Source organism: Pezoporus flaviventris, unplaced genomic scaffold, assembly GCF_033815535.1.
Source record: "Pezoporus flaviventris isolate CSIRO_AGI_PZ_B2104156 unplaced genomic scaffold, CSIRO_AGI_Pfla_v1 ptg000154l, whole genome shotgun sequence".
Lineage (NCBI taxonomy): Eukaryota > Metazoa > Chordata > Aves > Psittaciformes > Psittacidae > Pezoporus > Pezoporus flaviventris.
In genome coordinates, this window is record NW_026892702.1 from 990,230 (window position 1) to 1,006,355 (window position 16,126).

The 16,126-nt window shown below is 46.8% G+C and overlaps 2 protein-coding genes across 2 annotated transcripts in view; one reads left to right on the forward strand and one right to left on the reverse strand.

Moving 5' to 3' along the window:
• EXD3 (exonuclease 3'-5' domain containing 3) overlaps positions 1-16,117 on the reverse strand; it is a 288,632-nt gene extending 272,515 nt beyond the window's left edge. Inside the window, 1 exon segment of the mRNA XM_061479599.1 lies at positions 15,929-16,117. Coding sequence (XP_061335583.1) covers positions 15,929-16,045 — 117 coding nt within the window. The 5' untranslated portion in view covers positions 16,046-16,117.
• Positions 1-16,126, forward strand: part of LOC133283116 (ectonucleoside triphosphate diphosphohydrolase 8-like) — a 157,825-nt gene that overhangs the window by 109,867 nt on the left and 31,832 nt on the right. The window lies entirely within an intron of this gene.

Genomic DNA, 16,126 nt, shown 5'->3' on the forward strand with positions numbered 1-16,126 from the left:
GGAAATCTTCTGGTGTCATGATTTTGGGGTTAACTTGTATATATTTGAGAATCTTATCTGAACACGACAATGTACTTTGAGATTTTTCCATGTTTATTATAATTGGGGTGGCATTGGACCTATATACTAAAATACACATGAGAACAGACCTGATCACTGGCACTTCTTAAGTCTCTTAAAAGGCAAAAAAAACCCAAAGATCAGTTTATCCTACAGAGCTACATGGAAGCCCAGAGAGGAAGAGACAGTGAAATCTCTGGTGAAAGGCTACATCTGCTGCACTGAACAACTTTGAGAAAGAGAAGAGAAAATGTAGTTGCCAACTTCTGTTGAATTTTGTTTCCTATCGTCTAAAACCTGACACTTGATAACCTGCCACTCATGAAGTGACAGTTCAGCTTATTTCTCAGCTTATTATGAGTTTTCCCTGTTCATTTTACAGAAACTGTGAAAATTATTAATTACTCTTCAAGAAAGGTTATTACTATTTAGTTATTATTCATCATAAAGTACAGAATAACTGTTTGCATTACTTCAGTTGCACTGTCCTTACTAAATACATAAACATCAAGACAAATGAATCCCCAGGACAGAAACAGCTCTGCCCATCTCAACAAAGTAAAAATAGCTGCTCTTTTTGGAAGTTCAGCATCAAATGCATCACTGAATTCAACACTTGCTTCAGAACCTCGAAGAAAGGCAACAAATGACAGGACCTTGCATGTCATTTATTTTCATTGCTCACTGAGAAATAACTCTGGCAGTTATTTAACCCTCACCCAACTCTTCCTGTTGGTTGTCACGTTGATGCTGATCACATTTGACACCTCAAAATAGCACGTTGGTAAGAAAATAAGCTATAACTGAGAACTTCTCATCAAGTATGATTTTGTTTTTCAAACACCGGCCATGCTGATAAAACTGCCTTTCACCAAAGTCTAACATGAGCAAGGTAAAGAAATTGCTGAAAAATGGAATGCTGGACATGGTGTCACAGTTTTAGGTCAAAGGCTCAATCCCCACAGAAGGAAAGACAAAGTTACAGGAGGGAGAACAAAGAGCACCAGCCCTCATATTGCACACATGGGTTCAACGTGTCAGATGACAATACAGGGAGTTATGAAATGGGATTTAGGCAGCAGTAAATACTTAAATGCTATTGTTCATTCAGCTGGGCCCTCCCTTATCCTACCTCTGTTCCTGAAGCTGCCAAGGTTACACAAAGAGCCCCATATCACACCTATCAACTGAAAGAGCACAGAAAATAAAGTGGAATTGATTAACGTTTTCCAGTTATCACACTGTATTTCATACCATATTTTAAATTGTCTCCAGTAACAACTACTGCCTCCTGCTCTAAATCACAGCAGAGAAGCCGCAGGTCCTACCGGTGAGTTGTTCACCATTGACTCATCCCTAGAAGAAAAACTACCTTGCAGTTACACTTTTTACAGGGTTTGAGAGTGCAACATCCAGTAAGGAGAACAAAGACTAGCAGGACCCCAGGCAAGCCAGACCCACCACTTCTTATGGCCTTTGTTATTCAAAGTAGTATCAGTAATCCTAGCAGAGACTTTCCCTCGTGTCTCGGTGTAGCTGCAGGTACAGTTCATGAAGCACAGCACACGCTCTGCACGGACTTCTCCCGGTAAGAATCTCAGGTGTCAGTTTGAGTGTTTACATTTCCATTTACAACAAAGCCTACCAGGAGAACAGCAAATACTGCGAGATAAAGAAACACACAAGACACCGTGAGAACAGGTTTAAGGGGGAGGAGAAATGTCCACATCATCTTCCAGAGTAAGAGGAAGGGACTCTCGATACTCAGGACAATATGGCCCAAGGGAAATGGTAATGGGAGAGAGAGAAATTCTTTCACCTCTGGGTTGAAATCCAAGTCAGGCTGGTAGTAGCCAAGAACCATTAGCTAACATCTGCTAGCTGTTTGGTAACCCATGTGAAGTGAGTTATGTTCCTTAGTGTCCACATCACAGTCCCACTAATTGGCACCACGTTGGCAATCTAAACAGAGAGGCTAAGGTCTGAACATACAGCAAGCATGAGCTGCAGGATTAGGCAGCTTCAGTTTGGAGTACATATGAGATGAATTACGCATTTGGTAGATGTAACTCCATCTAATTGCCCCACCAGCCTGTTCTGCCCTCAAAAGAAAATCATAAATCCAGGCAAGCCAACAAGCTGTCAGCATTCCCTTGTCAAGCACAGTGTCTGAGTTAGTGAGACACGTTACTAAGTCTCTTACTATTCAAAGAAACTGAAGCAACTGCTTAAATGTTAAGCACAATACTGTACCACATGGAATATGAGCTGAAGCATTTGGATAATAGGTACCAATATCCTTAAACCAGTGTCCTTCAGCGTTTAGCTCAAAAATGCAATGTTCACTCAAAAGGCAGTGAGGATATAGGATCATACATCCCAAACAAGCCTTTTCTCTCTTACTCTTTCCTCCTCCTGCAGCTTCCAGCAAAGAGCACAAAGGCACAAAGCTGACCCAAGAACGAGACCCATTAATTTTTAGAAAATTATCCTTTGTATCCACGGTAAAATGTCCCTAAGGACAAAAAAGAAAAGAAGTTATTATCTCATAATAAATAGTAAGAAATAAAACTGATTTTTTGTATCGTCTGAATACAGCAGCATAAAAAACCAGTCTCAACTATGAACAAGGAAACTCATGTTACAGTGTAGAAACTGTTCCTGATGTTTACACATCACTTCAGCTTAAAGAACTGCTTATGATGGGAACATGATGAAAGCTGTTGAGCATGAAGGGAGATATAAACGAAGCATCTTTGCCAGAACTCTACCAGAAAACAGAATCACAGAGTAAGTCAGTTTGGGAGGGACCTCTGGAGGTTTTCCAGTCCTTGGGCTGCTCAAAGGATGGCCAACTTCAAAGTCGGATGAGGTTGCTCAAGAATATTTTAGATGAAAGCACAACCAAGTATTATGCCCTGCAAAATCCACAGATGAAGAAATTGCTCTTGCTAGGTGAGTGAATACCCCTTTCCTTTACCACCACTCTGGAAAGGTTCAAGTCCTAAGCTGTTGTGAGGAGCAGGGAGAATGGCTGGCTGCCATTAAGAACAGTGATCAAGTGAAAAGGGAACAAACCTCATCTAAATACCCACTAGTACCAAGGCTTGGAGAACTGAGTCCAAACAAGTCCATTTGGAGAACTGACTTGGTAGAATGCAGACATGAGGACAGGAGACTGTCTGAGAGAGCTGGGAAAGCATAACCCTCCCAAGATCTATGTTTTATCTTGTTGGAAAGGTATGCTCAGCCCTCCCCAGACAAAAGGCCAGTCTGCAGGAAAACAAACAGAACCCCTGACTCCCATAGGTCTGCATTCCACAGCCACCTTCAAAGGGATGGATTTTTTCTTGTGCAAAGAACATGCAGAGTTAACATCCAGAGAATGTGATAGTATCTAAAGTGCCTTAAACATGAAGAGCCGCTGCTTTTAGCTGGTAACCACTGCCTGGCTCACCTGGCCCTCAACAAAGCCAGACCACTTTAATCCTACAAAACGATGCTGCCAGTGCCCACTGTCTGCACACACGCTGATGAGGACCGTGTGTGTGTGACTGGTGGACTGAGGGATCTGCCCGATACAGCAACAGCACTCCTTCCCCTGAGCTAGTCTCTGCAAGGCTGCTGCCTGCTTCAGGCAGCGAGGATACAGCCTTCTTTTTCCCATCACTGACTACTGAAGCCTCAAGGTGGATCTTTTCTTACTCTTTTCTATAACTTTGAGAAGTAGAATAGCATCATGCCACATTTTTTAAATCATAGACTAATTCCCTCTGCTTGAAGACACATTATTACTAGCTGCTTTTAAAATCACACCACTTGAGGTGGGACCTGCTGTGCTGACATCTGAAAGAGAATTGAGGGAGACTGTGGACATAGGATCATAGAATCCCAGACAGGTTTGGGTTGGAAGGGACCTTAAAGCTCACCCAGCTCCAACCCCTGCCACGGGCAGGGACACCTTTCACTAGAGCAGCTTGCTCCAAGCCCCTGTGTCCAACCTGGCCTTGAGCACTGCCAGGGATGGGGCAGCCACAGCTTCTCTGGGCACCCTGTGCCAGCGCCTCAGCACCCTCACAGGGAAGAGCTTCTGCCTAAGAGCTCATCTCAGTCTCCCCTCTGGCAGCGATGACTGCAGGAGTCTGACACAAGCTGGAAACCAGGCTAACAAAGACACAGATACTGTGACTGTTCTGTCTTTGGCTGCATCCAGCCCATCAAGTGCAGGAACTGAACCTTTAGAACTAACTGACGGTGCTACAGGAGTCAGTTGCGTGATAAGGTCCAAGTAAAAGTTAAAAATCAAAGAATGCAGAGAACTGCTTTATTGAGCAGGTCTAACATGCACTTCTGAACCCTCAAGCATTGACACCCAAATAAATGTTTTCTCACAAAACCAAGTATAGAAATAATACCAAATTCATGAGCTTCCTGAGAGTAATTCCACTCCATTTGGAAAACAGGAGGGGTCCAAGAAAGAAATCCTTCTCTGCAGGGGAGGGAGGCAGGAAGGAAGGAAATGTGAATTACATACACCTCTGGATAAGTCTCCCTTGGAAAAAAAAAGGAAGGAAATGAGAGTTAACGGAAAGGAACATGTTTAGCATCGCTGCACAAGCTGGGGAAGCAAAATAGGAAATCCTGGCTAAAGATAAGGCTGCCTCCTCCTGCCACTGCCGGGCTCCCACAGCCACTGCAGCAGGAGCAGGGACAGGGCCACTCACTTTTCACTCTTCCCTTTGCAGCACCACTTTGAAGTTACCTACAAATCAGAGTCCCTCTTTGAAGCTCACCTCTCCCTGTGTCATCCTGTCCTGCTTTGTCACAGGGCTGGTAAAAACCATGTGTTTGCACTTCTTTTTTAAGTTAAGAAAGGATAACTCATAACTGAGCAGAGACAAAGGCTCTGTTGATACAACAACATGCGGATTAAATCTGAAAGGAGAAGGAAGGCTGTTCTATTAAATTGACAATCCTGCACAGAGGGCTTATATCTAAATTGGTGCAATAAATCAATAGGAAGGATTTCGCTTTTGCTAAAACAATCACTTATTTAGGCATGGAACAGGAGCATTTAAAAACTGGCCTGGACATTGTACACAAAAGTGTTTCTTCAGTTTTGTTCTTTTTGGTTTTCTTTTGTGTTTTAAGAACATCCCCAAAGCTTTGCATTTGCTTTACTGAAAAATATTTACTTTTTGGTGCTTAAACCTTCAGCAAGGCAGTACCACAGGGCTCTGCACTGAGCTGCTCCTGCTGGAAACAGGGAGAAGACTGGCCTAAATGTGTGCTTTCCCCACAAGGATTTTCTCCTGTGTTTTTATAAACATTTGCTACTTCTCCTCTGCTATTTTAGTTGTTGCTTTTTCACAGAATCCCAGCCTGGTTTGCGTTGGAAGGGACCTTAAAGCTCATCCAGCTCCAACCCCCTGCCACAGGCAGGGACACCTTCCACTAGAGCAGCTTGCTCCAAGCCCCTGTGTCCAACCTGGCCTTGAACACTGCCAGGGATGGGGCAGCCACAGCTTCTCTGGGCACCCTGTGCCAGCGCCTCAGCACCCTCCCAGGGAAGAGCTTCTGCCTAAGAGCTCATCTCAGTCTCCCCTCGGGCAGGTTAAAGCCATTCCCCTTGGCCTGTCCCTACAGGCCCTTGTCCCAAGCCCCTCTCCAGCTTTCCTGCAGCCCCTTTAGGCACTGGAGCTGCTCTAAGGTCTCCCCTTCAGGAGCCTTCTCTTCTCCAGGCTGCCCCAGCCCAGCTCTCTCAGCCTGGCTCCAGAGCAGAGCTGCTCCAGCCCTCACAGCATCTTGTTTAAGCAGGAAACACTCTCCAGTTATCACTACCTACCTCTATCAGACAGGAATTTGTCACACAATGTCTTCTGAGACCCACGCAATAACCTGCCACATCATTGTGTCAGTCTAGAGATGCTCAGGGAACTCCAGTCACACCTCATCCTCACAGCACTGCCCAGAAACATGCGTTTGATCTCCACATCCCAAGAAGAGAAGCCCCTGCTGATGCACAGTGAAAAATAAGGAGGCCTTGGCAGAACATGAAGTACAGCACTGATGGTAACTATAGATGGGTCCAAGAACTGCAACTGCCATTTTTAAATAGAAATCAGATGGTACCTGGAACCGATTCCAGAGCTAATGCAAAAATGACACCAGCATCTACTCATTACCTTTAATACACTGTGCTATGAAGATGGCCCTGGCTAGCCCCCACAAACATGCCATCATGCAGCTCCAGCTTGTCTTCAAAGGATGACAAAGACCAAAATACAATCATCATAAAAAATACACTTTCGGTTCCACAGTAATGTTCTGTGAGAAGATACTAGTAGGAGATGCTTCTCATCACTAGAAGCAATGTTTCATACAAGCACGCTGGAGCTGCTCTTCAGCACGTTCTGTGAGTGTCACTGGCTCCTTCATTACTGTCACTTTTTAGAACACCCAAACTGTGCGTAAAAACACCCAAAATGTGCTGTAAAATGCATGTGAGGGCATCAACGTATGGTCTGGAGTGTAACAGAGGGGTAGAGGACTTTGGCTGAAGCCTCTGTCATTCAGCATGTCATTCCTAATACCATTTACAGAAATCGCAAGAGCTGAGCTCTTCAACATCATTAAAATACAACCCCCAGCCCCACAGATACCCCAGAAAGCTGCTGTTGGACCCTTCCACAAGAGGTGGGGGGAGATGAGACATATACAGGTTACTCTGCCTGCATCTTACCCAAAGGCAGGTGTGCAAAACCTACCAACACCTTATTAAAAGAACCATTCACCTTGGGCCAATCCACTGCCTTGCAGCCCACAGGAGTCCCTCCACAGCCCTGCAGCCACCCACACGGCACTGGGTCTTCGCTCAGCTTCTGCTGCCTCTTCATGTGCCCTCCAAATAAGACAGACACCAAAGAACACTGGAGAAGGAACATCTCCACTTTACTTCCTCACTCCAGGCAACCACGCTAGCCAAAAAGCTAACAAGGAGCCATAGCAGAGGGACCGAAAGGGAAGGTGCTAGAGGAGATTAAAAAGTAGGAGAGGAAAAAGATAGCCTGACAAGTACTTTTTCTTATTATTCTGCTTTATTTGCAGAGAGGTGAGGCTCACGGCCATTAGAGTTCATGGAAGCACTACGTCGTTCTTTAAGATACCAAGCAAAGTACGGCCAGCTGGCTTTGAAAATCTCCGGTTCTCAATGTCTGCTGCCTTCAAGCCACAAGCAACAAAGCTGTCACCTCTGAGTAAAGCCAAAGCCCTGGCCAGAAAGACAGTCCCAGCTGGAAGGAACATGTCCCAGTAAGGAGATGGCCAGGCAGGCATACAACTGGTTTATGCTCACAGCTCTTAAGGTCCTGTTGTGCGACCTCATTCAAATCACATCCCCATACAAACCGGCTTCTCTCAAAGGGGAAATGCACATGAGCACCACCAAACAGTGGCTACACGAAACCATGTGCTGGGCTGCACCCCCAGGGCGTGAGCAGCAGCTCAGGGAGGGGATCCTGCCCCTCTGCTGTGCTCTGGGGAGACCCCCCCTGCAGCCCTGATCCAGCTCTGGGGCAGCAGCACAAGAGGGACGTGGAGCTGTTGGAGAGAGGCCAGAGGAGGCCATGGAGATGCTGCGAGGGCTGGAGCAGCTCTGCTCTGGAGCCAGGCTGAGAGAGCTGGGCTGGGGCAGCCTGGAGAAGAGAAGGCTCCTGAAGGGGAGACCTGAGAGCAGCTCCAGTGCCTGAAGGGGCTGCAGGAAACCTGGAAAGGGGCTTGGGACAAGGGCCTGTAGGGACAGGCCAAGGGGAATGGCTTTAACCTGCCCAAGGGGAGACTGAGCTGAGCTCTTAGGCAGAAGCTCTTCCCTGGGAGGGTGCTGAGGCGCTGGCACAGGGTGCCCAGAGAAGCTGTGGCTGCCCCATCCCTGGCAGTGTTCAAGGCCAGGTTGGACACAGGGGCTTGGAGCAAGCTGCTCTAGTGGAAAGTGTCCCTGCCTGTGGCAGGGGTTGGAACTGGATGAGCTTTAAGGTCCCTTTCAACCCATTCTATGATTTTATAACCCAGCTACTAGCAGTAATGCCAATGCAGAAGTGGGAATTTAGAGGCTAAGTAAAGCAACACATTAAAGCTGAGGTTTATGCTATGTAGGCATGGTTCCAGCACAGGAAACCTGAACTATGGTTTTGCCAAGCCTGCCCAGTGTGGGTGTGATTCAGTGCTAATTACTCAGAAAAGCGTTTCAAGTGCCACTGGTCTGGTATGCTTTGTTTTAAAGCAAAACATGGCATGTTTTGGACAATGTTTAGATTGTGTTTATGTTTACAGACAATCTGACTCCTGCATATAAAGAAGGCTTCTCCTTGGTGAAGCCTAAAAGAATCAAGAAAAGTCAAAAGTCATGTAAATGATCTGGCTCTATAATCTTGCCAGAACAGAAGCAGCACCAAAGCTTCACCAAAGGGAGCAATAATCATGGTCTTAGGTTTGACTTCCCTGACTCCTGCTTTCTTCAGTATTCTAATCATATTTCTTAAACATTCTAAACCACTTCAGATTTCAAAGCACATTTACAAATATTAATTCTCCCAAGGTAAAAATCATAGAATCACAGAATAGTTAGGGTTGGAAAGGACCTTAAGCTCACCCAGTTCCACCCCCCCCTCCATGGGCAGGGACACCTCACACTAAGCCATGGCACCCAAGGGTCTGTCCAGTGTGGCCTTGAACACTGCAGGGACGGAGCATTCACAACTTCCCTGGGCAACCCATTCCAGTGCCTCACTACCCTTACAGTGAAGAACTTCTTCCTTATATCCAATCTAAACTTCCCCTGTTTATGTTTTAACCCGTTACCCCTTGTCCTATCACTACAGTAAAATCATTATGCTCTTTACTACAGAACAGAAGTGAAAGAAATAATAAGCTATTCATCAGAGGCACAGAAGGGACCGATGTAAAGGCTGGTATTAAACCCCAAGAGCTTCTGAAACAAATGATTGTTTCTAAAGGGTTCACTTTCAAGATGATGGTAATACAAAAAAAAGTTCCAAAATGGATATACATTCAGCATCAAGGCAGCTCATGGGGTAAAGGCCCATGCACTAAATCAGCCTGCAACAAACTATCTTGCCTTGCATCACAAGATACCGAAGTGGGCAACAGGAAAGCCCATGGCAGGGGGCTGGAACTGGATGAGCTTTAAGGTCCATTCCGACAAAGCAGTCTGTGATTCTATATAGGTTAATCTATCTCAGGCTTCACACTCTCTGCTCTGGGGTTTTCACTCCACACTTTCTACTCTGGAAGTTACCTTGGCATCAGGACTTTCCCCTGCAGAGTACGTGGGAATGCTGCTGACAGCAGCTCCCATGTGTGATTCCAGAGTGCCCTCTAACGAGGCTGAGCTGGATTTCACAACACAGGCAGGGAACCCAGAAAAACCCAACGTGGGGCTTTCCAGAAACTTCTCATTAAACACTAAGCTTTGTTTCCATCTGAACTAAAGGGCAAACCAGATGATAGACACGATCTGGTGACTGCTGCTGCACGGAACTTTTACATTTCCCTACAAGCCCTCATTGGTAAATACCTCAGCAGGCAGCAGTACTAAAAATGGGGAAATCCACAGCGCTCCCATTCCAAGAAGAAAGGATACTGAATCAGATGAGAACCCGAGGCAGCTAACCCAGCACAGTGTTTTGAGACAGACTGTGTGGAACTCAGTTTATCTTGTAAGGAATTGCAGGGTGACTTCTCAACAGAGGATGTAGTTAAATCAAACTTAACAGAAACAAATATCATGAATGAAGCTTGCAAATCAAAATGGAATCCTCATAAATCTGCTCCCTAACACACTGCCTCACCATAAAATACTGGTTATTTGAAAGGATGTCTTCATCAGAGTAGTCACACAAACTACAGTGATGAAACTGCATTTGCTTAAATTTCTATGACTGGTATTTGGTTTATTGTCAAGTTCCCTTTCACATACCTCCACCAACTAATAAAGCGTACTGCAAACAAAAGGTATTTGTATTACTTCCAGAAGCAAATTTCACACAGAAAAGCTGAGCCCAATCTTCAAAACAGAAATTAATTTTACTAATCTCAATGTCAAACTGTCAAAGTAGGACTTTTCCATGGAAATATCTACCTGTAAATATGCCAGGAGGGCACCGAGTGGGATCGGAACAGCCCCAGCAGCCTGTGGAACTGCTGCCCACCACCTCCCACCACCTCCTCACCAAGGCGCCCTGCCCAGTTGTCCCCCAAACACCCATCTAGTGGAAGGTGTCTGTGCCCGTGGCAGGGGGTTGGAAGCAGACAACCTTTAAGGTCCCTTCCAACCCAAACCAGCCTGGGATTCTATGATAGGGTGAAAGAAATTGTCAAAATAATCAAAATGGGAAATGATACCTCTCTAAGCTCAGGCAAGCCAGTGACTAGAAAGGGGCAGGAATTCCTGGAGCTGCACTGCCCCCACCCCAGAACGGGGGGGGTCTGACAAATGCCTTTGAGCAGACTTGGGTCCAGGGACCAGCAAACTCACCCCTGGAGGAGCACGGTGAAGGTGTGACCTGCCGAGTGCTGCCAGGGAGTTCCGCTGCCACTGCAGAGCTGCAAGGAAGCAAACGGGGCTGTGAACACACGGAGCTCTTTGCACTTGCCAACACCCCACCGAAGCTCCATGATCCAAACTCCAGCACTGTCTTGGGAAGACAGAGACTGGAAAGTATCAAATGTTTTCTTGAACAGAGCCTTACACACGTGCCAGCATTTTTACATCGTGCAGAACATCTCTAATGTAACGTTAAGATCATGTGGCCGAGAGTCACAAAAGACCTACAAGAACCCCATAGTGATGTTACAAAACATTCAAAGAACCATCATCCTCATCCAGGCAGGTTATCCACTGTAACAAACACACCATCAGCAGGAAACCTCCACTCCTGTCCATCCCGAATGACCCAGTGGCAACCACTGCTTCCAAAACAAAGCCCGAACAATAACGCTTTTAACCACATGGCCCGGAAGAACCTGCTTTGCACAGACCGAAACAGCAGCTATTTATCCTGTAAAGCAAAACTGCACTCCCCTTCTCAAAAAGCCATTTCCATTCAATTTTGTAACAGTGGGAGACTGTAGTCCCCCAGGAATATTTTCCATACATTTATAGTATTGTATAAACTAAGAAAACCCACATGGAATAGTATTTCTAAGCAGTGCTCCCTGTGCTCTCTCAACCCCCTCTCACAGCACTGCTGCGCTCCAGCCAACTCCTCTCCTGACATAACAGCTTATTCCTTGAGGAATAAGGAATAACTCCTTCAGGCAGAGCTGGACATTACAAAGATCAGCAGTGGATGGGCAGTGAAACAGACTTTTATTCCATGCACATGTAACCCACGCAAGGCTCAATGAAATTGTGCGACAATCAAAAACGACCATAAAGTGCCTTTTGAACCACACAGCAGAAAGTTTCAGCACAGAACAGAGATGTAAGAGAAAAAAACCCTGTGAAAGTAGTAACTGAACCACACAATTTACATGCACAGCTATACTTTGTATACTTTCCAATACTTTGTAAAGTATTCTGCTTTTTGAAGGCAAGATGAACAACGGCAAAGAATAAATTGCACTGTATGGGTACAACTTGCCATAAATTAAGGAAAAACAGCATTATCTCAATCAGAAAAAAAATTGCCCAAAATGATGGAAGCCACACATTTAGACTTAACACGGCAAAAGATAGCACAGAGGGTTATTCTATGAGAATTAGTAACACATGATTTTGGGTTTTCTTCTATGGAAATGTCTTTGGCAATAACAGTTGCCTCAACCCTCAAACAGGTCTATCCCAACATAGGGCCAACACCAAGAACTATGTCCAGAGCATCATCCTGAGCGAGTGGCAAAGCTGAGACAAACTAAGCTGCTCATTACATACAGGGTTTGCTTGCTTGATTTTTAGCTGCAGACCATATAACATCATTTGCCCCAAATCATCCAGCAGGTGGCTGGCACAGCTGGGAAAGGACATCCCACTCCTGACCTCAAAGGTCTGGACGAGGCTCTCACCATCCAGGCCCAAGTTACTGCCATTTGGTCCCGCTGCAACACCAAACCTCCACATGGATCCACAGAAGAAACAAGACTTCTATCCTCTGGGAAAACAGCTTCCCAGACTTCTCTTTTGATCAAAATCTAACTGGAGTTTTGCTCCAGCCCTCCCTCATCCCCCCCCCTTTCATTTTTCCCACAAGAATTTTCAGCCTTTCCCACTGATGTCTCCCATAGCTCTCCCTACACTGCATTAGTATATTACACATTAACTCAAAGATGAACATGTGAAATAGCATGATGTTCAGCACAGCCTAACTCCTCTTCCTGTCACTGACATTCTGCTCCTTTCACACTACAAAGTTCCCCCATGGCCACCCTTTTCCTCAATGCACGGGATTACAAAGGAGCTGCTGGAGGAGCTGTTGTGGCACTGAGCATCTGCAGAGTGCTATGAAAAAAAGAACTTTTATTTAGAAGGACACAAACTCAATAATTCACTTTTAAATCAAAATATTAAAACCTGGTTCAGGAGAACACTCCTAATGCCAATGAAACATCTCTGGCCAACTATTTGTTTACTTGGAGAAGAGAAGGCTCCTGAAGGGGAGACCTTAGAGCAGCTCCCATGCTTAAAGGGGCTACAGGAAACCTGCAGAGGGACTTTGGACAAGGGCCTGTAGGGCCAGGCCAAGGGGAATGGCTTTAACCTGCCAGAGGGGAGACTGAGATGAGCTCTTAGGCAGAAGCTCTTCCCTGTGAGGGTGCTGAGGCGCTGGCACAGGGTGCCCAGAGAAGCTGTGGCTGCCCCATCCCAGGCAGTGTTCAAGGCCAGGTTGGACACAGGGGCTTGGAGCAAGCTGCTCTAGTGGAAGGTGCCCCTGCCCATGGCAGGGGTTGGAGCTGGAGGAGCTTTAAGGTCCCTTCCAACATAAACTAGTCTGGGATTCTGCATGTGCTTCATGCACCACACATTTGTCTGATGTGGTTTTATGCAAGCAGCATATTCAACTCCCCCAACACAGAGAGCTGAGAAGTTTGCTGCAACTGCCAGATGGTGAGGATCACCAAAACTTCGTGCAGGTGAGTGTCACTATTAACAGCATTACTGCCTTAAAAACCTGCAGCAGAGGTTTTCTGATGGATTGCTCACATCCCAGAACGTGCATTTTCCTGGTTCTATTCCACATGCTGAAATTTGATTATTCCTGCCCTATTGTTTGCACTTACAGTGAGGAAAAACATGGAAACAGAAGGCATGGCTAATAAGGATGCTTGAGCCAAAAAGCTGACACACAGCCATGGGCAGGTTCCTGTTCTCCATATAAAACCAGGGATGCACCAAGCCCCTGGCACATACCAGAACACACAGAGCTCCGTAAGACAGTTTCACATTCACAGAGGAACAGGGAGATTTATTAATTGATTTCTTAAAAGTCATCATTTCAGAGGGAGTCAACAAAGCCTGGAGCAGACCCCATCATCCCACACCCTTTTATAAAACCTAACACCTTGAAAGCACTCTCGTCCTGTTGAAACAATTCATTGAGACAAACAGATCCCCAAGGTCCTTTACAGGAATGTGAAGAGATAAAAACAGTGTAGGCAGAAAGTCCTAGCATGGAAACCTTGCCTTTGCTGAGGGTGAAAAACTTGTACGCCTTAACAAATCCCTTCCTACATCAAATCTGGATCACTCTGGAGACAGCTGGGGACGACACAGTAGATGAGGGAGGAGATTCCCTGAACTAGCACAGCACAACTTGGTGTCTGCTCTCTGTGGCCAAAGTGATGATTTCAACAAACACTCCCTTAACCTAACTGTGCTCTGGAAGAACAGCATGTGGAAATCCCCTTGAAGCAGAAGGTCATCCAAAAGCATAAAGATTTCATCTTATCTTAACATATAACTACAGCCCTTGAAGCAACATTAAAAAACTCCTGCTATTTCTGCAGCCAAGAAGTAGAGCCCAGAAGGTGACTCACTGATAATCTCACCATCTCCCCCAAACCACACAGGCACCTCATACCAGCAAACTGCCCAACGTCTCAGGTTTAAGCCCATCTTCAAATTCGTTATCATTCCAGCTGAAGAGCTCCAAATCACAACAAGCCTTTCCCCTCTCCCATGAACCATTCCTGGAATTACCCCCCCCCCCCCCCCCCCCCCCAGTGCCAGGAAATTATGTCATATTTAAAAGAATTTGTGTAGCTTTGACTTTCAGTTACAGGATCACTCTTCCATAGGCATGGACTTCCAGAGTGGCTGAGTCACTCCTGAACCCTCTCGTCTTGGATGGGCCTGAATACACTGAGTTCAGTAAGTCCATTTCATGGCTTGTTTTCCAGGACCAGAACATTTCTATGGCCTTCTCTGAACTCTTCAGTATTTCCATCTCTTATTTGAGAACTCCTGGAACTGCAGACTCTGTGCCAGCAGCCCACTGTAACCCCACCACGTGCACACACATCATCACCCCACCATGATTCTCTTTCCAAAAAGCAAAAATACCCAATAATGGAATCAGTTTCTCCCACAACAGCAAAGTTCAAATTGCATCACTGTGTAACTGAGCCCTGCGTGTCGCTCTCTACCACCTCTGTGTCTGAGGTAGGAACCTGTCCTGGTTTCTAAACCTCACACAGCCTTTTTCATTACATTAAGATCCTTCTCCATCTGCCCGGGAAGGTCAGAGCAGGCTACAGCAGTCACATCTTGTCAGTATCAGTAAACCTTAACTGTGAAGGTTACAAACCTTCTTTTGGATAAGTGAAGTCAGTATTAGTGTTGGAACAAAGAACTGGTACATGGAAGAGCTGCACAGAAACAACCAACTTGTTTATGTCTTCCAATTAACAATCAAGGCACAGGGCTTGTTCCTAAGGCCATTGTTCAGTTCTGTGCTTCTGCCCCAAGCCACCACCTCTGTTCCATTAGGGCAGATCACATTAGTCAGATTCCTCAGAGAGCTTCAAGTGTGTGATACCAGCGACACCATCAGTTGAGTTCATCACATCATGAAATCCGCTTTCAGGAACACCGAGACAGGGTGAACACCTCTTCCTTCAAGCCTATGTTGTATCACCTTTAATCTCCACATTCACCATATTTATAGCACAGAATTATGTACAAAGCTCTACATACTCGTTATTTTTTTGTTCCGCCTACTGACATCACGTAACAAACTTTCTTAAAACACTTTTAACCCTTCCATAGGTGTGGACAATGCTCGAGGTACTTCCAATCCCTCTGGCTTTCTCCCCCATCTTCCGAAACATTTAAAGTCGGTGACAAGAGCAAAACCAGTTTAGGACAAGGCAATCTGAAATCACACTTCTGAGCTGCCAGTAAGGCGACCGCCACAAATGCCTTTGGCTTCCGTTGATAGCTTGTAATTATTCGCTCCTATTACCCCCGTAGTCAGCGCGGTAGCTCTCCAGGGCTGCCAGGCTGCCGCGGCTCCTGACTGGGAGCTCCCCTCACATGGGTTTATGGCTACGCTCCCCTCCGCGCCTCCCCTGTCCCAGGGAGCGGGGGGGAGCAGCCGGTGTCCCCGGCCCGCGCTTTACTTCAGGCAGCCCCGGCCCGCGCTTTACTTCAGGCAGCCCCGGCCGAGGCCCACGCAGACCCCCAAGCCCTGCCCCACCGCCACCGCCATAGCCACCGCCACCCCCCCCCCCGAGGCGCCCGGAGCCCCCGCTCCCGCCCCGCGCGGAGCCCCCGAGCCGCTCCGTGGCTCCGTCCCGGCTGCGGGGCGCGTACCCGCGGAACGGCCGCGCGCAGCCGCCGCCTCCTGCCACTCACCTGGCTCCGGCCCGGAAGCGGCGAGGAGAACACCCGAGTGCGCCGCTCAGAACCTTCCCTGTCGCTCCCGCCTCCCCGCTGCGTGCGGCAAAGGGAACCAGCTACGGAACCTTTCATGTGTAGCCCCACGCCCCCATCGGGCTTCTTTTCTGGGGGCACTCGTGGACGCGCCGGTAGGGGGCGGTGTCGCCCGTTGCA